This window comes from Aotus nancymaae, unplaced genomic scaffold (assembly GCF_030222135.1).
Source record: "Aotus nancymaae isolate 86718 unplaced genomic scaffold, 86718_ANA_hifiasm-v0.15.2.pri h1tg000040l, whole genome shotgun sequence".
Taxonomy (NCBI): domain Eukaryota; kingdom Metazoa; phylum Chordata; class Mammalia; order Primates; family Aotidae; genus Aotus; species Aotus nancymaae.
In genome coordinates, this window is record NW_026988454.1 from 127,869,073 (window position 1) to 127,890,573 (window position 21,501).

The window sequence follows — 21,501 nt, forward strand, 5'->3', positions numbered from 1 at the left end:
GCCAGGTTGACACAATTCTGGATTTTATCCACAGTCATACAATCACAACAGATATATATATATATTTGTATTTATATACCTTTAAATTACACAATCATGTACAAAACAGGGGCATTGCTGAGACCACAGCACTTCTCGGAGTTTCACAAGTGTCGGAACTAATGAAGTCAGGAAGCCTAGGGTGGCAGATGGCGGGCAGTGGGGCAGCGCCGGCTCCTCACAGAACGAGGCCGCAGAATGGTGGTTAATTGGGGACAAAACACATTAGTCGCCGAGCCCTGCTGGGGCAGGCCCGTGCAGCATCGAGGGTGTGGGCAGGAGCTACAGGAGGAGGCCATGGGCATAGCAAAGGGTGTGGCCCCCATGCTCGGTGTAGAGTGCCCTGACACCAGCACTGGCAGGTAGGGCTGGGCCCTGGAGCTCACGGGGACCTCCAGGAAGGAGACCCTCCTGCTCTGGGGCCCTGAGGAGCCTGGGGACAACTGAGAGAGAGTGGTCCCAAACAGGGCCCCCGAGGTGGCTGCTCAGAAGGGAGGGGGTTTCGAGTCCCTGCCCTGGAGTGGGCAGCTACCGTGCTAAGAGGGACAGGCTGGAGTCCAGCTGGGGCTGCAGCTCCTCCGCAGGGGCTGGGAAGCCACTGGCACAGAGAGGGGGAGCCCAGGCCCCAAGATGCAGATGTGCCAGCTTCCCACCTTTCCAAGGTAAAGCAATGAAGGACAGAGGCTCCCAACCCCAACTCCTGCCTGGGGAAAGGCTGGAGAGGCTTCTGCGCTGGAGCTGGGAGGACTGCAGGCTTCCAAAAGCTTGCTTCAGGCTCTGAGGAGCCCAGGACACATCTCAGGCTGCAGCTGAGGCCCAGAGACCAGACAGTGATAAGGAAGGGGGCGCTGGCAGCAGGAAGGAGGTCTGCCTGTCCCTGGGTGCCATCGTCCCTGGCCCTGAGGGAAGCCTGCCCCAGCTCAAGCCGCTACCAGTGCCAGGATGCTCCATGCCCACATGGAGAAGGTCAGAGCCTTGAGGCTGGGGTCTACTACCTCCTAACAGTGGGCTGTTGGGAGAAGCAGCAGGAGTAAAGAAGTACTGAGGGGTGACAGGGCTGGGCTGGCTCGCTCTCTTTACCTGGAGGCCCAGGAGGCCAGGTGTGCAGGAGGGAGGAGGGCATCTGCAGTCCAGAGGCCTAGAAGTGGCATCCACCATAAACAAGTCTCACCTGATGCTGCAGGACTTCTCAACTCCTTGCCCTAGAGGTCCCCAAGAGCCTTTTCTTTCAGCTCTTCGACGTTGTGGGGTTTTGTTCAACCCAGGTCTGCTTCCCAAGCCCCTGAACTCCTCTTGTGCGGGAGAGGCTGGTACCTAGCACTCTGGCACCACTGCTGTCGCCAACCAGCAGGTGGGCCCTTTGCTCCCACCCACCCCCAAAGGTGCTTTCATTCTGACCAGGCTTGGGGAGATGGAAGGGCTGCCAGCAGAGGGAATGTTGTTCTGGGGGCCGTGAGGACAAGGAAGAAAGACATGTGACTATCTTCCTCCTGAGGGCCAGGGCTCCTCCTTCCTGCCAAACTCAGCTGCAGGCTCTCCCCTGATGACTCAAGCTGGAGGCACCCATGGGGCCCTCAGGGGCTCCCCAGGCAGGCCAGAGAAGAGAAGAGAGGGATGGTTAGGCCAAGAGCCTTGCAGGTACAAGGCTTGGCCTCATGGAGGCTGATGTGGAACCCAGGGATTTTACAGTTTTTAGATGGATGTGGAGGGAGGGTAGGGGGCCAGGGGGACAAGATGACCTCCTCCCCAGGAAATGGGAGGAGGCTGCTACTGTTGCTGGCTTTGCCATGGGTTTGGGGGTCCCCACCCTAGGCCAGGGGACTTATGAGAGGAACAGGTCCTCTGCAAGTTGCTGAGGGGATTTGGATCTGCTGAAGAGTCGCTGCTCAATGTGCTGACTGCTGGAAAGAAGGCCCTGTGTAGCAGGGTCTTGGTCCCTCAGATGGGCCTGGGTCTGGGGGAGCTGGCACAGCCCGGGCTGAGGGCCTGCATGCCCTTCCTGCACCCTCCTGTACCCCAGTGATACCATCACTTCCTCCAGCTCACCCCTCTTTCATGTCTGGGAGACCCCTGGAAACCTCCATGGGGAAGGAGGGTGACCATTTCTCCTCCAGTCCCACCGATCCCAAGGGACGGGGCTAGGAGTAGAAGGGTGCTTCCCGGGGCAGGGTGGAAGACTAAAGATGGGGAGGCCTTCCTTCCTGGGGTCTGGAGAGGAGGCTTTTGAGAACAGTGTGGTGGAGGAGGGGAAGCAGGGCAGGGGAGGAAGAGGTTAGGAAACCAGGCCAGGGAACGGGGCAGGTGCCGGCAGCCTGGGGTGGAGCAGGATGGAGGGAGTGAGGCAGGGTAGAAAGGTCAGGAGACATCCCTCAGGGCTCAGGAGACTCTGGTGGAACCTGAAGAGCAGATGTTGTAATGTTGGGCTAAGTCCTAAGACCCCCACCTACCCTGGGACCATCATCCCAAGCTCCTGCACCCCAGCCTCCAGGTGGCCCTGCAAATGCTCTGTCTCTGTATACTTTGTTTTGTTCTGTTTTGACTTTTAAAAAAATAAAAGCTTGATCGGAAAATATGTCTGGAACTCTATGGCAAGGGGAAGGAGACGAGAGTGGGAGGGGAGGGGAGGCGGTAGGGAGGAGTGAGGGGAGTGTGGAGGGAGCCGGCCTCTAGATAGCCTCCACGTAGTTGGCAGGGTAGAGGCCCAGCTGCCCGCTGTCCAGCCGCCCACGGCACCAGCCCTGCTCATCCTCCTCGCCCAGCTTGGTGAGTTCGTCTCCTGGTAAAGAGAACACAGGGAGGGGCTCAGAGAGAAGGCAGTCCCTCCCTCAACACACCCACTGCTAGGGGAGCCCTCCAGTGCCCCCTCTTCATTACAGTACTGAGTCTTAGATTCTGGCCACAGGCCCCGCCCATGAAGACCAGCCCCAGACCCACGCCAATATTCGCGTGCCACCCTTGGCATAGGGGTCCTGGCCTACCTCATTCACCTAATCTGGTTGTCGGGTCTGCCCCCAAGTCCAGACCTCGCATCCACCCTATTCTCAGGTTCTGACATTGCCCCTGGCACCAACGGGGCCCTATCCCTATCCCCTAATCTAAATCTTGCCCCCACTCCCATCTTGGGCCCAGGCCACGCCCACATCCAGGCCACGCCCCATTCAGTTCCCTGCAAATCCTTGCAACCCGTCTTCAAGCCCTACCTCCACCCCACTACACACCCAATCCAGGCCCAAGCCTCTCTTAGGCACCGCCCCTGCCCCACCACGCACCCAGTCCAGGCCCAGGCCTCTCTCAGGCACCGCCCCTGCCCCACCACACACCCAATCCAGGCCCAAGTCTCTCTCTCAAGCACCGCCCCTGCCCTACCACACACACCCAATCCAGGCCCAAGCCTCCCACAGGCACCGCCCCTGCCCCACCACGCACCCAGTCCAGGCCCAGGCCTCTCTCAGGCACTGCCCCGCCCAGCCGCCCTACCGGCCTTAAAGCTGAGCTCGTCCTGCTCCTGGCCGTCGTAGTCGTAGAGCGCGCGCACGCGCACTCCCTTGGAGTCGTCTTCAAAGGGGTTGGCGCCCCCGTTGGCCTCACTGCCCCCAAAGGGGTTCCCGCTCTCGTCGTCCGACCACTCAGTAGCGTAGGGCTGGCCTCTGTCGTAGCTGCTAACACTGAGACGCAGAGGGAGGACCCAGCTTCGATGTCTCCCGGCACCGCACCCCGATGGCTACTCACTCCTCCTAATCAGAGCTCTGACCCCGAATTCTACCAAGGCTAGAGCAAGGATTGTCTACATAGGAGGGGGTGACCCTCATGAGCGCTTTAAACAGATGTTTACAAGCAGGACCATTTACGTTATTTTTCAGCCCTCGAGGGAGACGGCACTGAAGGGGACCCCAGGGCACATCTGAGCCTTCATCAGAGAGGAGGAGTACGGCCTAATGGCTAAGAGCAAGGATCCTGGAGTCAGACCTCCTGGGCATCGTATCTGGCTCTGAGGTTTACTAACTAGCTATGTGACCTTGGGCAAGCCACTTAACCTCTCTGGATTTCAGTTTCTCCATCTGTAAAATGGGAATATTTATGCACTTGGGCTTGAATGAGTTAACACGTGGAAAGTGCATAGAACAGTGCCACACACAGTAGGTTCTCTAGAACGATCCACTACCACTATTTTTTAGAGAGGAGGCTTGGTTCCTATGTTCTAGACCGGGGTCCCCAACCCTGGGGCTGCAGATAGTCTGTGGCCTGTTAGGAACCAGGCAGCACAGCAGGAGGTGAGTGACTAGTGAGCATTATCTCCTGAGCTCCACCTCCTGTAAGATCAGCGGTGTCATTAGATTCCCATAGGAGCGCAAATCCTACTGTGAACTTCGCATGGGAGGGATCCAGGTTGCACCCTCCTTATGAGAATCTAATGCCTGATGATGTGAGGTGGAACAGTTTCATCCCCAAACCACCCCCCTCCCACCCATGGAAAAATTATCTTCCACAAAACTGGCCCCTGGTGCCAAAAAGGTTGGGGACCTCTGCTCTAGAGTGATGAACTACCTCTATCCTTTAGAGAGGAGACACAGTTGCTATGATCAAGACCGTTATTGTCTCCTGAAGCAAAAATCAGCTGCCCCAGTGTGTGGGTGCCTCTTGGCCCCGGGAAGCTCCTTGGGAGGCACTCACCTGCCACGGTCCCCAGCCTGGGATGTGGACTCTACTGCCCCAGTGGCATTGGACAGTGCCACTCCCTCTGCCTTCTTGGGTTGTTTCTCCTTCTTGGTGGTGGTGTGAGGGAGGTCTGGGTTCCACTCCTGGTGGGGCAGTGGAGCAGTCAGGCTTGGAGGCCTACACCGTGAGGCACCTTTCAGCCTCTTCAGGCTCCCCTTCCCCTCCCCACATATCCTCACCTCAAACTGGGGCCAGTTCATGGGCATGCCAGGGCCACTGGTGCTGCGGAACCATCTGAGGTCTTCCTGGGCATCAGCCCCCCGGATGGCCTGCTCCAGCTCACGGTACACATGGATGTAGCTGTGCTCAGGGAGATGGGGGAGGTGGAGGGCACAGATTCACCGTAGCCCCTTCTCATCCTTGGTGAGGGGCCAGAGCCCATTCAGGGGACCAGGGTGCTGGGCATGCTGCCCAGCCAGGAATCATGTGAGCTTTTCAAGCAGCAGCTCCGGCCATGATCGGTGGACACCCTTCTCCCTCCCACCTTGGCCATTCACCCATCATCCAGCATGTGTTTCTAGAGTACCCAGTGTGCATCAGCTTTCACCCAACAGCCCCTGTGTTTGAAGCCTCGTCCCTCTTGACCCCTGCAGCTCTGCCTCCCCTTCCCGTCACTGTGATGTAGGGCTGGGAGGTCCTGCATGCCAGTCACACCATCTGCTGGCTGTGCCTGTGCCCTCTGTGCCTGCCATGACCAGGTACCTGCTGTTCTCAGCCAGGTTGAGGTGCCGTTTGATGTCCAGCAGCACCTCCTTGAGGAAGACCAGCCGCTTTTCCTCGAATTGCTGGCACTGCTCAAACACCTGCTCCATGTTCTCCATGTACTGGGGTGTGGTCTTGCCCACATCTTCCAGTACTTTCTCGTACTTCTCCTGTGTCTGTGGGCACCAGAGTGGAGAGAGGGTGACACCTAGCCAGGCCTGCAGCTCCCAAGCACCACCTGCTGCAAGGGCCCCAGGCCCCTGCTCCCACCGCGCCCTCCAGCACCTTCTGCACATCCTGCTTGCACTTGTCCACTTTGTCCTGCAGCTTCTTTTGCTGCTCAGGTGTGACCGACTGCTCTGTCTTGCTGTTCATCTCCCGTGTCATGGCCATCTTCTCCTCTTTGCAAGCCAAATGGTAGGCCTTCTTGGCTGTCTCCAGCTGTGGGGAAGGTGCAATAGGGAGTAGGGTTTCCTCTGTGACCGCAGCAAACATGGTCACTCATTAACTCCTCCCCTGCCCGCTCCCCGGGAGCTGTGAGCCACACTCAAGAGGCAGAAGGGATGCAGGCCCTGGCTCTAGCAGTGCCCCTCCACCTGTGGCTGCGTCTCTGCTTGGCACTGCCTGCTCCCCTGCAGATACCCTCCTGTCAGGAAGTACAGTGCCTGCCCCATCTGGGGACAAGAGGCCAATGTGCCCTTCTGCCCCCGCTGTTATCTTTCCTGAGGACAGTGCCCCTTTTTGCCCATGGGTCTCTTAACCCAATGGGCACTGCCTGCCCATCTGTGAATATTTCTTCCTGGAAGACAGTGCTGCTCCCCTGGGCACAATCCCAGAGGGCAGTGCCCAGCCCACCCTATCCATAGATGCCCTCCCTGGGATCAGCACCCTCTGATCAGACGAGCCCACCCCATCCCGCCCATAGCAGCACCCACTGAGCACCTCCTTCATCTTCTTGGCCCAGGGCTTCTGGGCCTTTCGGAAGCCGTCTTCAGCCTCCTTGGTCTCCTTGAAGCCACCCATAATCTGCTTGTGATAGGCGTCCTTCTGCCAGTTCTTCACCTTCTCCAGGTCCTCATTCAGCAGGTTGTTCTTCACCTCCTGGTGCAGCTCACTCACCTTGTCCGCCTCCGTCATTATGGCACCCCAGGCCCGCTCCAGGCTGCCATACTGTGGGCCTGAGGGAATGGCAATAGGTCACAGGAACCTCATCGCCCTCTGCCCAGAGGCCCACCTCACACCTTCCTCTGAGGCGTTCTCCTTCCTCCCATGACAGCAGAAATGCCCTCCTCTGCACTATGCAACCTCATCCTTTAGGTCCCACATCAGCCACCATCTCCAGGAAGCCTTCCCTGACTGCTCTGCCCTCACACCATGGCCTGCAGCCCTCCCTGCATTCTTCTCACAGTATCTGCGGCTGTATCTCCCTCTTTATCTCCCCCTCAGCGTGTAAGCCCCATGGAATGGAGTCGGAGGGGGAGGCCTGGATCCCGTGAGCTCTGACAAGCCCAGCACAGCGCCAGGCACACAGTAGGTGCTCCAGGAATGTTAACTGAAGCTTGTGACAGAGGCCTGGAGGCCACTGGGGACCAGTCATTCCACATTGACTTGTTGTTTGTGTACTGGCACCGGCTCTGTGCGGGGCACTGTGCTAGGTTGTGCAGGCCCAGCCCCTGCCCTCATGGGGTTCAGAGCATACTGCAAGAGAACAACATGAACAAGTATACGTAAACCGCAACTTGGAACTGTTCTAGATGAAAGGAACCTGGAGACACGACGCGTAGAGGCCGTGTACGACTGCTCCGGATACTGGACTAGCAAGCACAATTGCTACGGTAAATGTGCACATGGGTCGTATTACATGTCCCAGATTTGATAGTTGAACTATGGTTACATGAGCAAATGCTCTTATTCTTAGGACATACGCGAAGAATTTAGGGGTGAACAGGGATAATGGCTTCAACTTACTCTCAAATGGTTCAGAAAATATGCATATCAATAAACAGTCAGTGAGAAAACAAACGTGGGGCCAGTGAGTCTGGGGGAAGGGTATGTAGGAATTCTCCGTACTACTGTTGCAACTTTCACAAAATTTAAATTATTTCAAAATAAAAGTTTTTTTTTTAAACCCAACCTAAAATTGTACAAAATAGAGATGAACAGGTAGGCCTGGTTTGATCTAGGAGGGAAAAGCGCCTGCGAAGGTCCTGTGGCTGGTAGATGCAGGGCTCCCAGGACCCAGACCGAGGGGGCCGGCGACGGCCTGGGGGCGCGCACGGTGTGGGCCTGGGGGAGCACCTTTCTCGATGAGCTGGCGCCAACGCTTGCCCCAGTCGGTGAGCTGCTGCGCGTACGCCTTCTCGATCTTGGCGCGCTCCTGAACGCAGTTCATCAGGTCGTTGCATAGACGGTGGCCGTCATCAATGCGCTTCACCGTCCGCTTGTAGTTCCCCACCTGGCGGCCAAGCAGCAAGCACCACTCCCGCGGGTTCCCAGCGTCCCCGGCCCCGGCCGGCCGCATCCGGAGCGGCCACGCCCACGGTCTCCCGCCCACCGCCCCGCCCACCGCCTCCGGCTCCTCCCACGTCCCCGCCCGCCTCCCCGCGGCCAGGCCTCAGTGTACCCGGGAAACCAACTTTCGGAGGCTCCAGCACCCTGCGTCAGGCCCCACCGTCTACACGCACCCTCACCCCACTTTAAACATGATTTCCTCGCTGCCACAAAATGCAGAAGGATTTTTAGAATTTGGACTTGGGCTGGAATGAATTATTCATTTTGTTTTTGTGAGCTAAATCTATTATATTTATATAGCCATAGAAGCGTTGAGTTGAGCTGCAGCTTCTTGACATAATATTATGTTTTGTAGACATCGCATTAAACGCTTATTAATTTAGGTTTGGCAGTTTTCGTCTTGGGTTTCGGGAGCCAATAGCAATTTTTTTCCTCCACGTCTCAGATAATTCCGAAGGCTCTGAAAATGCTGGCTTCTGGCCGCGCCTCCCCCTCTGCTGCCCCGTAGGGCTCTGGGAGCTCACTCCCTCCTCTGTGTCCAGCGCTCCACCCCTGCCCACCTCAGGATGGGGGCCGAGAGAGGGAAATGGGAACAGCTGGGAAAGGCTGTGCTGCACCTGCCTGATGGAAGTGCCACAGAGTCACGAGGGCCTGTTCCCACACTGTGAAATGCCACAGGCTCTCTCTGGGGGCAGCTGTGGGGAGAGAGGGGCTCCTGGCTCAGTGGGCAGGGCTCTTATGCCACTTCATGGCTACCGCTGCCTGTTGGCCATCTAGGGCTTTGGAGGGGCCCGGGGGCCTGGGGAGTGCACCCTGAGGTCACGGGGTGAGTGATGGGGGAGCCTGGCCTCCAAACAGCCAGGCTATCTGATCCCCAGGACCTGGGGAGCATCAGAGCCTCACCTCCCAGAAGCTGTCGGTGGTCTCCTCTGGAGCCAGTGAGGCCTCATCGTAGGAGCCAGACATGGTGTAGCCGCAGGGGGATGGACAGGTGTGCAGCTGCAGTTAGCAGGCTCCGCTGCTCATGCGCTGGGAAGGCAGGAGAGAGATCCCTGGAGACGAGGGAAACGCCCTCCACCCTTTGCCCCATTCCAGGCCTAAGTCCCCAAGCCGACAGGATGGGGGGCTCCATGGGAGGAGGCTTGCATTAGGATGCCGGCTTTCTGTCCAGAGACTAGCTCACCAGACCTAAGGTAACCCCAAAGTCATCCTACACTACCCTTATGCTCACCTCCCCATCCCTACTCCCTCCTCCTCCCTCAAATCCACCCTCTAGCTCCGGTATGACCACCTCCGCCCAGAAGCCAGCCCCAGCCCCCAGAGCCGGTTCTGTCTCCTGGACTGTTGGAGCCCAGGCTCAGCGCCTCCTCAGTTACCTGAGCCCCGGAACCCTGTAAATGCCCTTCTGGCTGCCCTTGCTCCCAAACCTCGGCAGCCCCCATTAGCTCCTTACAAGTCTCCTGGGAGTCCCGAATGTGTGGCGTCCTGGCCCACAGGTCACACCACCGCGATCTATGGGAGCGTCTGGGGTGGCTGTGTCTGCCCTGGATCTGTTGGCAGGCATCACAGTTGTCCAATCTAGGCCGTGTGCTGCCCCAGGGCCGAGGTGGGTACTCCCTTCCTCCCCTCCCCCAGCCAGACCTCGCTGTTACCTCAGGCAAGAACGGCTCAGTAGTCAAGAGCTAGGACTCAGAGGGCCAGGAGCCTGCTTTTCAAAGAGGCAGCAGAGTGCAGGCTGGGCCTGGCCCCGCTGCAAGCTGCCAGCCTCTGGCTGGATCTGGGCACCAGGGGATGCCTCCCTGCTTCTGCACTGCAGCCCCAGGACTGTGAACCCTGACAGTGTGTATGCTCAGGGAGGGCTGGCCTCTGCAAGATTCAGCCCAACCTAGGGGTCCAGGGGACCCCCCAGCCCTCACCAGCAGCTGGCTGTCAGGCTCAGGGCAGGGCTAACAACATGTGAGGATGGCTGGTGGAGGATGTCCCTCCCTCAGGGCTCCCCATCTGTCCAGGGCCTGGGGCTCTTTCCCAGTAATAGCCCAGCATTGCCTCTTGCACTCTCAGGCATCTAAACATACTTTGTTCCCTCCCTTTTAGCAGAACCACAGGCAGACTTTCCCATAAACTCACGCACAGTGGGGGTGGGCGAGAGGGAGGGTGGCTGGATTTCATCAAGGGACAAAGAAATGAGTCTGAAGTTTTCTTTTCTTAACTTGGCACTTTTCACTTGTAAAGCAATACTTGCTTCATAAGGAACATTTTAAATTTAGATACAGAGAAGTAGAAAGCAGGGATACTTAAGGAAGCATGGTCAGCCAGACGAGACAGGAATCCCTGGGACCAGTCCCTTCTAGAACCCTTAATGTCACACAGAACTCTGCCCCTTGGGACTCCCCCATAATGCATAGCTGCCATGGGGACTGGAGGGGGTGGGCAGGAGTTGGGTGGAGGGTAGAGTCATTCATTCCCTCATGGGAACAAAGGTAGAACCCAAGCCATGTGTGTCTCACCCACGGTAATGGGAAAGTAACTTAATACCATACAATTGTCATGGATACAATTATAGGCACACACCCTTTACCCAGCAACACCACTTCTAGGAATTGCCTTCCAGTCAGTCAGTCAGATGATGCATCAGATTATTTACTACAGTACTGCTTGTGGACTCAAAAGACTGGAAACAGCCCAAATACCCGTCCACGGAGGGCTGGGTCCATAAGTTATGGTGCAGGCCTGTCATGGAAGCTCTGCTCCCAAATGGAACCTTCCGCACACCACATCACTAAAGCCAAGTGAGCAAGGTGCAGAACCCTGCGGCTGGGGAAAATACAGAAGCAGGGAGTATTTTGGGAAGACTGCAAGAGAAACTGGTTATGGCAACTATCTTTGGGGAATGGGGTGGCCAGGGGAGGGAGACTTTTCTCTGTAGGTCCTTTTGTACCCTTTTAATTTTGCGACATCTGCATGAATTGCATATTTTTAATATTTATATTTGTATTTTTTGAGACGGAGTCTCTCTCTTGTTGCCCAGGCTGGAGTGCAATGGCATGGTCTCGGCTCACCACATCCTCCGCCTCCCGGGTTCAAGCGATTCTCCTGCCTCAGCCCCCCAAGTAGTGGGATTACAGGCATGCACCACCATGCCCGGCTAATTTTTGTAATTTTAGTAGAGATGGGGTGACTCCATGTTGGCCAGGCTGGTCTCATATTCCCGACCTCAGGTGATCGCCTGCCTCAGCCTCCCAAAGTGTTGGGATTATAGGTGTAAGCCACCGTGTCCAGCCAGAATTGCTTGTGTTAGGGGAGAGTTGAGGAAGCTAGGAACCAGGAAGGAGGGTGCTGTTAGCATGGAGGGAGGGGACAATGCAGCTGAGCCCTGCCATGTCAGGCTAGAATGCCCGATGGCTGAGACTACTCTCCACCTCATCCAGAAAAGGCCAGGCCCAGGGCTCCTGGAAGTCCCTGGGGTCCACGCTTGGTGTTAGCAGGTAATGCATCTCTCCAGCTCCCAGCTGAGGGAGCAAGCATAGTGGAAACAGCTCCAACCTCAGGGTCCCTGCTCTGCTACCAACCTGCTGTGTGACCATGGGCAATCTGCAGGCCTCTCTGGGCCTTGCTGGGAAATGGGGATGATATGGCTGACTTAAGGATTAGATGAGGTGGTAAGTGTCCAGCCCATGGCAGACTCTAGGCCCTCCCAACTCCAGCCTCAGGTCTGACCCACACAAGGGTGGGCTCAGGAAGAAGAGCCAGAAGGCAGCATGTGGACCCCCGTATCATGTGGCTAGACACACTGTCCCAGCCTGCCTCCACCTCTTCCAGACTAGCCTCACACCCCCACCCGGGGGCAGGCAGGAGGCTCAACTCTGGACAAATGCCATGTCCTTCCTGAAGGGCAGTTGGTACCTGCTGTCACTAAAAAGGCTTCATCTCTCACCATCAGAACGGGATGTGGCTGGCACCTGGCACTCCCTGTGGGCCATGCTCTTAGCCTTCCTCAACCCTTTAAAGGGGCACGAGCCCCATCTGCCTTCTCTCACCAGTGGCTGTGAGGCTATCTTAGTCCTGAAGACCCTTTAGTGTCTCGATAAATGACAGCCAGCATTAATTCACATGTCAAATCTACCTCCTCTAATCCTCACCACGACCTGAACAGGCAGATTCTGGTGTCACCCCCACACTGTAGCTGAGAATCCAGGGTTCAGGGATGTAACAGGAACAGAGCTTGTCCACATGCCATGGGGAGAAGTGAGCCCAGAGCATCACAGCATCCCTGCGTGGTATTATTTAAGGCTATCACAGCATGACAGTGGCCAGCAAGCAGTGAGGGCCGAATGTCCCACGCATGGTGCACAGGACTTCATGTGGCAGCTCAGCAAATAGACAACGGCCATGTGACGTGGGAACTACTGTTACACTGTTTTATAAATGAGGAAACTGAGTCACAGAGCAGTGAAATAACCTGCCAAAGTTTGCCCAGTGTAATGGTTAATTTCAGGGGTCAACTTGACAGGACTAGGGGATACCCAGATAGCTGGTGAAGCATTATTTCTGGCTATGCCTGTGAGGGTGTTTGGAAAGAGACTGGCACTGCAATCAGTGGACTGAGGAAGGAAGAGCTGCCCTCACCCAATGTGGGTGGGCACCACCCAATCAGCTGAGGGCCTAGAGAGAAGGAAAAGGCAGAGGAATGGTGAGTTCCTGCTCTCTCTTCTGGAGCTGATGTTCTTCTCCTGCCCCTGCACATCAGATCTCCAGGTCCTCAGGCCTTCGGCCGCAGATTGAGAGTGACCCCACCGGCTCCATTGGTTCTCAGGCCTTTGGACTTGAACTGAGCCATGGTTCAGCAGCTCACAGACAGTCTAACATGGGACTTCTCCACAATCACGTGAGCCCACTCCCCTAATAAATCTCCTCTCATCCATCTTTTGCTACCTACCTATCTATCCATCTATCATCCATCCATCCATCCACCCACCCATCCATCCAATTGATTCTGTCTCTCTGGGGAGCCTAATACACCCAGGTAGGGGAAGGTGCAACTGGGATTTGAGCCCAGGGTCCGGATCCAGAGCGCACACTCCTGACCACTACACTCTCATGGCATAAAGCGGTGTTGACATTAACACTGGCTGTCACTAGCTACTGTTTACCGAGTGCCTACTGTGTGCTAGGTACTGCTCTAGATGCCTTATGTGTGGCTTATTTTTATTTACAGATGGGGAAACTGAGGCACGGAGTGATTTTTTTTTTTTTTTAAATAGTGCATCCATGGCCTTTGAGACAGTCAACAGTGGAGCTGGGATTCAATCTTGCTCAGCACGGCCCCTGCTGAGCCTCATTCCCGGGACTCCTGGGGGAGAGCAGAAGCAAGGCTTACTGAGCACTTCCTCAGGACAGGCCCTCACACCCAGCACCTCACTCATTCTCACAGCAATCCTCACAGCGAGGGGCTTCCTCTTTTTCTTCTTGTGGAGACCAAGACTCAGAGAGGTAAGCCAAGATCATGTGGCTACAGGGTGCCAGAGTGAGGACTTGACCCTGGGGCCCACGTAGCACAGAGTAGGATTACAACCCAGACTCAGGAGCCAAATACTCTGGGTCCGAACCCTGGCTCTCTCATGAGCTGTGCGACCCTGAGTGGATCTCTTCCTCTTCCCAGGCCTCAGCGTCCTCATCTGTAAAATGGGTGACGCACGCAAGCTCTCCACAGGTGTCGGCGCTCACTGTCCTTTCGCCACCACTGCTGCAGGTAGTGGGGTGACAGCTCCATCTCAGGGATGACCCTCTCTCTGTGGAGCCAGGAAAGGTCTTGGCTTTCTCATCCATGAGGGCAATGTAGCTTGTGAAGTGCAGGACACGGGGTGCAGGGCTCTGGCACTGGCTCCCCCAACCACTACCAGTGAGATCTGGACCAAGTCTGTGATGGAGGCCTCAGTTCTCCAACTTGGACAATGGGCTTAGTGACAAAGAAGCCCCAGGGCGAAAGGTGTCTCTCCTCAGGCCCAGGCATCTCCTGACAGGGCCTCTAGGAAACCCTGGAGGGCAGGGCTCCCAGCTGTGTTTCATCCACTCCTGGCTTGAAGAAAGGATAGAGGAATTAAGAACATGAGCCTGGGCCAGGTACAGTGGCTCATGCCTGTAATCCCAGCACTTTAGGAGGCCGAGGCAGGCGGATCACCTGAGGCTGGGAGTTCAAGACTAGCCTGACCAACGTGGTGAAACCCCTTCTCTACTAAAAATACAAAATTATCCAGGTGTGGTAACACATGCCTGTAATCCCAGCTACTTGGGAGGCTGAGGCAGGAGAATCAGTTGAACCAGGGAGGCGGAGGTCACAGTGAGCTGAGATCGCGCCATTGCATCCGGTGCAGTGCCAGCCACATAGTAAGTGCGCAGTGCACTTTTGTTGTATAAATGAATGAATAATTGCCAATATTCTGGAATATTCACTCAATAAACAGCAGAAGTGATGAATTCTCTATCCCAGAGCCAGACACAGTTACCTGCACACAGCGGGCTCCCAGCCAATACTGATGATGATGATGACACAACCAGAGCCAGGAGCCAGGAGGGGGTCCCGTGTCCCACCCACCCTCTGTCTCCAGGCCGGGCTTCTCCCGGAGAGCCCTTCCCTCCTCTTGGTCAGCCCTCAGGGCCCGGTTCCAGGGTCTCCTCCTCCTGTGGTCCCAGGACCATCCTACCCTCAGCAGGGCGCCCCCCCGTCCTCAGGGGTGCTGCAGCACACAGGCAGCATCAATGACACAACTGTCTTTGAGGGCCTACTGTGTGCCATTATAGCGCCTCCTCACATGCTTTCTCTCCAATTCTCACAGCCACTGAGATAACTATTGCCTTCCCTGTTCTACAGGCAGCAGCAGAGACTCAGAGAAGTCAGATAACTTGTCCAAGATCACACAGCAGGGAGGAGGCAGAGCCAGACTCAGACCCAGGGGTGGGTCCTTCCCCTGCCCCTGCTCCCAGCTCTCCATGGGTGTCACTCCAGCCCTCCTGGCCTAAGGCCTTCTCCCCCAACAGGCTCAGCTCAGGGGCAGGGCCGTGGGGAAACCAGAGCTGCCTGCCCCTCCTCCAGAGTCTCAGGTCCCACAAAACATTTCCAACAGCACCCCCACCTGCCCCTCCCCTCACTCAGAGACAGACCGACAGGCTCGCCGCACCAGGCCTGGGGCCACACAGGGACTCTGACCCGCCTCTGCTGGGGCTCCCAATGCAGCTGGAAGGAATCAGGTCAGCTGAGACCCACCGCGTCCACTAGAGCTTCTGCCCCTTTGCTCATGCTGCCCCCCCAACCCAGTCTAGGGCGCATGCGTCCTCCCTCCTGTCACCCACCCCTCCCCAAAAAACCCTGCTTCCCTTCAAAGGTCCGCTCAGTCCCTGTCCCTCCAAGAAGGCTTCCCCGAATACCCAGCTCTCGCCTACCCTCCCCTCATCTGACACCGCTGACACTGACACTGTGGTACATTCTTAGGCACGCCCTGCCCTAAACAGTCTTGCTAGTTCAGGAGTAGCAACCTGCTGTCCCAAAGAGCCGATTAGCACAATAGCTAAGACACTGCCCCAGGGACCAGACAGAATGTCTGGAGATGAGGTTCAAATCCTGGCTCTGCCACTGACCCTGGCAAGTTACTTAAACTCTCTGTGCCTCAGTTTCCTCATCTGCAAAATAGAGGTGATGACAGCACCTACCCCATGGGATTGGTGTAGGAGGAAATGAGAACCCAGTGCCCAGGAGGTCCAGAGTTCACCTTCAGTATTATGGGTATTAACAGGTACAGAGCCTTCATGACCTGAGCCTCCTCTCTCTGAATCACCTGGCCCCCCACCCCCCTCCTCAGTTAATACTCCCAGAGCCCTTCCAGGTTGAGCCTCACCTGGGACCCCCAGGTCTCCAGGACACCCATGAAAGGAAGATCTCAGGCCAGGATTCCTCTTTGGGTCTGAAAACCAATCCCTGGACCTCCATCTCCTCTAACCTGGGGTGTTCCAGGCAGTCCCCAAGGGGCCTGCTCATTAGAAATGACGATCCCAAGGTGAGGAGGAAGGAGGATGGAAACACAAATGGGGAGACTCAGGGAGGCAGAGCTCAAACTCACTTGAGGTTAGAGGGCCCCAGAGAAGCCGAGGGCAGAGGGAATCAGGTGCGCTCATCCCAGCCAGGAAGGGGCCCAAGGCACCCCTTGGCGGCCCACCTGTGAGAACAGGCAAGCCTCAGACACAGCCTCAGGCACCCCAGCCTCTGTGGTGGCCCCTCCTCCCTAGCCCACTCCTAGTCTGACCTTTCACCATCCCCCTGCTCTATCTTCCTCCTCCAGCCACCCCCTTAGGAGCCCCAACCCTCTCTTTCTCCTTCAGAGAATCACCCCAAAAGGCCTACATCCCTTTCTTACTCCCAAGCCAAGTAGACAAGGCAGCATTTTGCACAGCCCACGTCGTTAGAGGGCCTCTAAGCCTGTTTCAGGTGGGGCAGGCTCAGCAGGGAGTAAGACCGGCCCTTCCCTCATGGAGCTTACATTCCAGCGCAGGCAAAAAGCCAAGAAGCAAATATAATAAATATCACCACATTAGGTGATGACAACAGTTCAGAGGAAACTCAGGCAGTGTAAGAGGGACAGGGTGAAGGGTGGTGGAGAGCCACGGGAAGGTAGTGTATACATACCACAGCTTCCCCGCCCTCCTGGGCTGAGTCAAAGGTGTGTTCAAAACCCCTCCCAGTGGGAGTGAGGTGAATTGCCCACAGTGGTAACTTGCTTGGTAAGGCATCCTTTTTGGGCTGCCTGTCTCCCTGTCTCATTCCCCCACCCTCAGTGTTTCTGTGGGCCACCTCCTAAATGAATCACGTTCTTATCTCAGGGTTGGCTTCTGGGAGAGCCCAAAGTAAGATACCACAGATGGGGAGGCAGGGCAGGAGCTTGTTGGGAAGGTCGGGCCCCCTCCTCTCTGCTCTGGGGCATCCGTTTTCTCGACTAGTCAGCACACACTTGGCCCCTCTGCAGGGGTCTGTCTGTCTGTCCTGAGCCCACCGCCTCTGTGCCACTTGGAGAGCAGGAAGCCCCCTCTGTGGGCAGCACTCCTGGTGGGAGAGCGGCATGTTTTTGCAACACAAGGAGCTCAGGGATGAGTTCTGACCAGGAAGAAGGGGTTGTGACCCTCCAGTGTCAGTGGCTTGGCGTGGGATACATGCAGCTTGCTCTCTTCCTGGTCCTGGCCAGGCAGAGCTGCTCTGGCTACAGCTGGAGTGGAGAAAAGGAAGGCCCGTGGACCCAGTGTAGGCCCAGCATCCTGTCCGACCCAATGCCCCTGAGGCAATGGCCCAAGTAGGCGGGCATCACCTTCCCCTGTGAGGACAGAATAATAGGCCCCTCACGACAGCCCAGACCAGATGCTGAGCCAGCCCCTGAGGGAGACACTCCTGGCTTTACACTGCAGCCCTGATTCTCAGGGTGCACAGCTGGGCTACAGCAGTGAACAAGACAGAAAACCCCCTCCCTTATGGAACTGACATTCTAGGGGGGCTGAGCAGGCAAGAAACAAGATAAATAAGTGGTAATCAAGGGTGTTAGAAGGTGACAAGGGCTGTGAAGGAAAGCAAGGCAGGGGAGGGGACAGGGAGGGAGAGGGGTGGTGCTCCTTTATGCATGATGGTCAGAGAAGGTCATTCTGAGCAGGTGGCCTTGGAGCAAAGGGCTGAAGGAGGTGGGGAGAAAGCCAGGCAGAGCACTCAGGCAGCCCCGACAGCCCGTGCAAAGGGCCTGGGGCAGAAGTGCAGCTGCCAGGGTTCAGGAGCAAGGGGGTCATGTGGCCTGCGCAGGTGAGGGAAGGGGAGGGGTGAGGCTGGAGAGGTGGGGGGAGGAGGCTGGGGAGGGGAGGGGTGAGGCTGGAGAGGTGGGGGGAGGAGGCTGGGGAGGGAAGGGGAGGGGTGAGGCTGGAGAGGTGCAGGGAGGAGGCTGGGGAGGGAAGGGGAGGGGTGAGGCTGGAGAGGTGGGGGGAGGAGGCTGGGGAGGGAAGGGGAGGGGTGAGGCTGGAGAGGTGGGGGAAAGGGGCTGGGGAGGGAAGGGGTGGGATGAGGCTGGAGAGGTTGGGGGAGGAGGCTAGGGAGTGGGGGTGAGGCTGGAGAGGTGGAGGGAGGGCGCTGGGGAAGGCTTTGTCTGTCAGAGGGAGGCCTTCAGCTTTTTCTCAGAGTGAAATGGGAGCCATTGCAGGGTTTGGGAAGAGGCGGGATGTGATCTGGCTTCTGTTTTAAAGGTTCTGTGGCCACTGGGGGAAGAGCAGACCACAGCAGGGCAGAGTGGGCAGAGAAGCTCTAGGAGGCAGCAGCCGTCCCCCAGGTGAGGGAAGATGGGGCCTCAGAATGAGGAGGTAATGTCAGAAGGAGCGTGAAGAGGCTGGAGTCTGGAAATGCTGACATTCCAGCCACCAGAATCTGCCGATGGTTTGGATGTGATGGTGGCATGAGAAGTTAAGGATGGCTCCTGCTGGAGCAGCTGGCAGACAGAGCTGCTGTTCGCGGAGCTGAGGATACCGAGGGAGGAACGGCCTTGTGGGGGACTGGAGCTCAGTTCTGCAGCCCTGAGATGCCCGTGGACAGCCGGCTGGAGACACCTCCTCACACTAGCCAGCTCCTGCACGGGGGTGGGGGCAGTGAGGAGGGGCCAGCCGGGAGCCAGATGTTCCTGTGCCCCAGGCCCCAGCCCCTGCTGAGCTCCAGGCCTCTCAATGCTCCTGGGGCCTCCCTCAAGCTCCCTTTCACATGAGAAGGTTGGCCGGGGGAGATCAAGTCCCAATCTGGCTTCCAGGCAGGTGCCCTGGGCCATGGGCGCATTGTGTGCCGCAAAGTGAGGCAGGGAAGTGTGCCCCAGCAGCCCATCCGGAGGGCTCACTGCCCCAGAGTCTGGTGGCAAGAAGGTGGGAGAAAGACAGGCAGCACTGCTGGGCGCGGTGGCTCACGCCTGTAATCCTAGCACTTTGGGAGGCCGAGGTGGGTGGATCACCTGAGGTCAGGAGTTCAAGACCAGCCTGGCCATCATGGTGAAACCCCATCTTAAAAAAAAAAAAACAAAAAAAAGACAGGCAGCACCAATCGGACCTGTGAAGAGAAAACCTGATGGGAGGGCCCAGGTCTAGAGGAGGCAGGCCAGAGGCAGGGGCGGGAGGTTGGGCCCAGGCCCTGGGGGCCTGCTGATCAGACAGACGCTCTTTCAGCTCTCACCCAAAGAACCTGCCCTCCAGGCCTCACCAGCCCCTGCTGCAGTGGAGACAGGGCGGCTGCTGACTGACAACTGAGGCCAGCAGGCCCAGCTGCAGGAGGTGAGGCAGGGCAGATACCAGCTCCCACCCTGCAGGGGGAGGAGGAGAGTGGCAGGGTTTGGAGGAGCAGGGCAGGCAGTGCCAGTGTGCACATGCGAATCTGCATCTGTTTCTGCCACCCCTGAGACATGCCCTCCTCCCTCCTAGGCCCTTGATCCCAAAGTGGGAGCCCCTATGTCCAGCACTCTGCAAATGTGCGCCTAACGTCTGCAGAAGCGAGCAGAGCCATGCCAGCTTCTCAGCGTGTACTCCCCCACCCAGCATGCCACCCCACCTCAGCCCTGAGCCAGGCCCTCTGACCTGAGCACTCAGGGGAAAGGGACACCCCACACTGTGGTCCAGTGAAAGACCCAGCCGGACTGTCAGGGGGCACAGGAGAGAAGGCAAGGGGAGAAGGAGCGGGACCTTAAGCGCACCCATAGGGGCACATCAACCCTCTGCCCCTCTCAGGCTGGCATCTCCTCCCCATGCCACTCAGGGTAGCTCAGCTCCATCTAGAGCAAACCTGGACCAGGTGCCCCCACCCGTGCACTCCTGTGGGCCCCCTCCTTGCCCAGAGTGGGGGCTGAGGGCCCAGCTCCTCCCCTGCTCCCCACCCCGCCCCGTCCTGAGCAGCCGGCAGTGGCTCGGCTCTGCAGTGGCAGTGCCTGAGAGCTCCTCCAGCAGCAGTGAGTCTGTCCCCAGGAGCAATGCAGCAGAGGGACAGAGAGCGCAGGAGGGAGGGTCACAGGCACTCCCACCCCATCAAGAGCCTGCTCCCTGGTGCCCCAACTTGGAGACCCTGGGCTTGCTGGGGATGGCCATGGGTGTGCTTTGGGAGATCTGGGGTGGGGGAGAGTTCACTAGGTCTGCAGCGAGAATGAGGAAGGGGAAGGGCCTGAGCTTGGGGCAGGAGGTATATGCCTCTGACCTGACCTGGGGGCTCTAAGCCCAGTGCCTGAGACTATCCAGGGCCAGCAGGGAGGCTCTGGCGTCATCAGGGGTGGGAGGTGAGTGTGCTTATCCCAAATGGCCAAAGCCCGGCAGTGCCTTGAGTGGGGCAGGGGCATCCTCACTCCTCCCTGCCCTCCGCTGCCTACCCTGTCTAGCTTCAGACTGTGGGTCCCTGGAGGCCCCAGCCTCCCTCAACCCACTGTCCCAAGGAGGGGCCATGACTACAAAGTCAGGACCTGTTGGTGGCAGAGACAAGAGGTACAGAGGAGGAAAGGCAAGAGGGACAGTCCCCTGATGAGGAGGATTAAGGTTCTGAGGAGGCCTCTTGGGATGCCGGCTGTGCCCCACACCCCACTCCCCAGCCGGGTCCCTGGCCCGGCCTGTTTGGCTCCTACCAGGTGCAGCTGGTAGGAAGGCAGGGCAGTCCGGTTCCCCACTCTCCACAAAGCCTCCTCCAGCCATCGAAATGCCTACCTGGGCCTGTGTGGGCACCAAGCTGGGGGCAGGTAGGAGCTTACTGCCCCTGCTGGGCCAGGCCAGGGCCGGAGGGGCTGGCTGTCCTCCTTCTCCTCCGTGGTGGCGGGCGGAGAGGGGGCCTGGCGCCGGGCTGGGGGCTCTGTCTTCTAGGGTTCCCTCCACCGCTCACTCTGGAAGGCAGCAGCGCCAGAACTGCAGGAGCCAGCTCCCCCCACCGCTGCCTCCTCCCCACTCCCCCCTCCCGACCCGCCTCCTTCTCCAGCCACCCACCTCCTTCTCTGGTTTCTATGGCAACTGGGCAATGCTCCGCACAGACAGCCTCCCTCCCATGTACAGCAGGGGACGCCCGCCTCCCGCACGTCGCGCCACATCAATATGGGCACGCACGCACACACTTCACGGCCACAAGAGAGGCTGGTGGAGACACAGGCTGGGCCGCCACCCTCCACTGGGGAGCCCTGCCCCAACTCCTTTCTTCCTTTCTCCCCAGGATCCTGCCTCCCAACCGTCCTTCCAAACAGCTGTACCTTGCCATGCACTTCCCTCAGGTCCTTAAAATCTGAGTGCCTGCTGCTCTGTGAAGCATTTCTATTTGTTTAATCATTTATCCTCTTGAGTTTTTTCTAGGCCAGGCTGAGTGTGAGAGATGTTCAGGTAGAACCTCGTGCCATGAGACTTCATACCCATTTTACAGATTGGAAGCTGATGGGCCACAGCAGTAAAAGACTTTAAGCACCCAAGGTTCCTGGGCTAGCTGTCAGCAATGAGGCCTCGTGATGCCAGTTGTGACGCTTCTCCCGT

At 57.6% G+C, this 21,501-nt stretch overlaps 1 protein-coding gene across 2 annotated transcripts; it reads right to left on the minus strand.

Annotated features, from left to right (window-relative positions):
* On the minus strand, positions 1–20,807 carry PACSIN1 (protein kinase C and casein kinase substrate in neurons 1). Of its 2 annotated transcripts, XM_012461639.3 has the most exons (10): positions 20,698–20,807; positions 8,872–8,997; positions 7,756–7,912; positions 6,400–6,635; positions 5,743–5,898; positions 5,458–5,633; positions 4,935–5,055; positions 4,711–4,838; positions 3,517–3,704; positions 1–2,815 (listed from the first exon to the last, which is right to left on the minus strand). In XM_012461639.3, the coding sequence occupies exons 2-10, from the start codon at positions 8,932–8,934 to the stop codon at positions 2,706–2,708; spliced, it is 1,335 nt and encodes a 444-aa protein (XP_012317062.1). In that variant the 5' UTR covers positions 8,935–8,997; positions 20,698–20,807; the 3' UTR covers positions 1–2,705. The 2 variants fall into 2 exon arrangements, with proteins under 2 accessions (XP_012317062.1, XP_012317063.1); XM_012461640.2 differs by lacking the exon at positions 20,698–20,807 and having other exon boundaries at positions 8,872–9,210.
* Between the last annotated feature and the right edge of the window lie 694 nt (positions 20,808–21,501).

Bases quoted from the DNA above. Each gene is read 5' to 3' on its own strand.
- PACSIN1 (XM_012461639.3), bottom strand. From the start codon at position 8,934: ATGTCTGGCTCCTACGATGAGGCCTCACTGGCTCCAGAGGAGACCACC. The intron at 5,634-5,742 runs GTGCTGGAGGGC...TGGTGCCCACAG, and splicing joins GCAAGCAGGATGTGCAGAAG to ACACAGGAGAAGTACGAGAA. The intron at 2,816-3,516 runs GTAGGGCGGCTG...TCTCTTTACCAG, and splicing joins CGAGCTCAGCTTTAAGGCCG to GAGACGAACTCACCAAGCTG.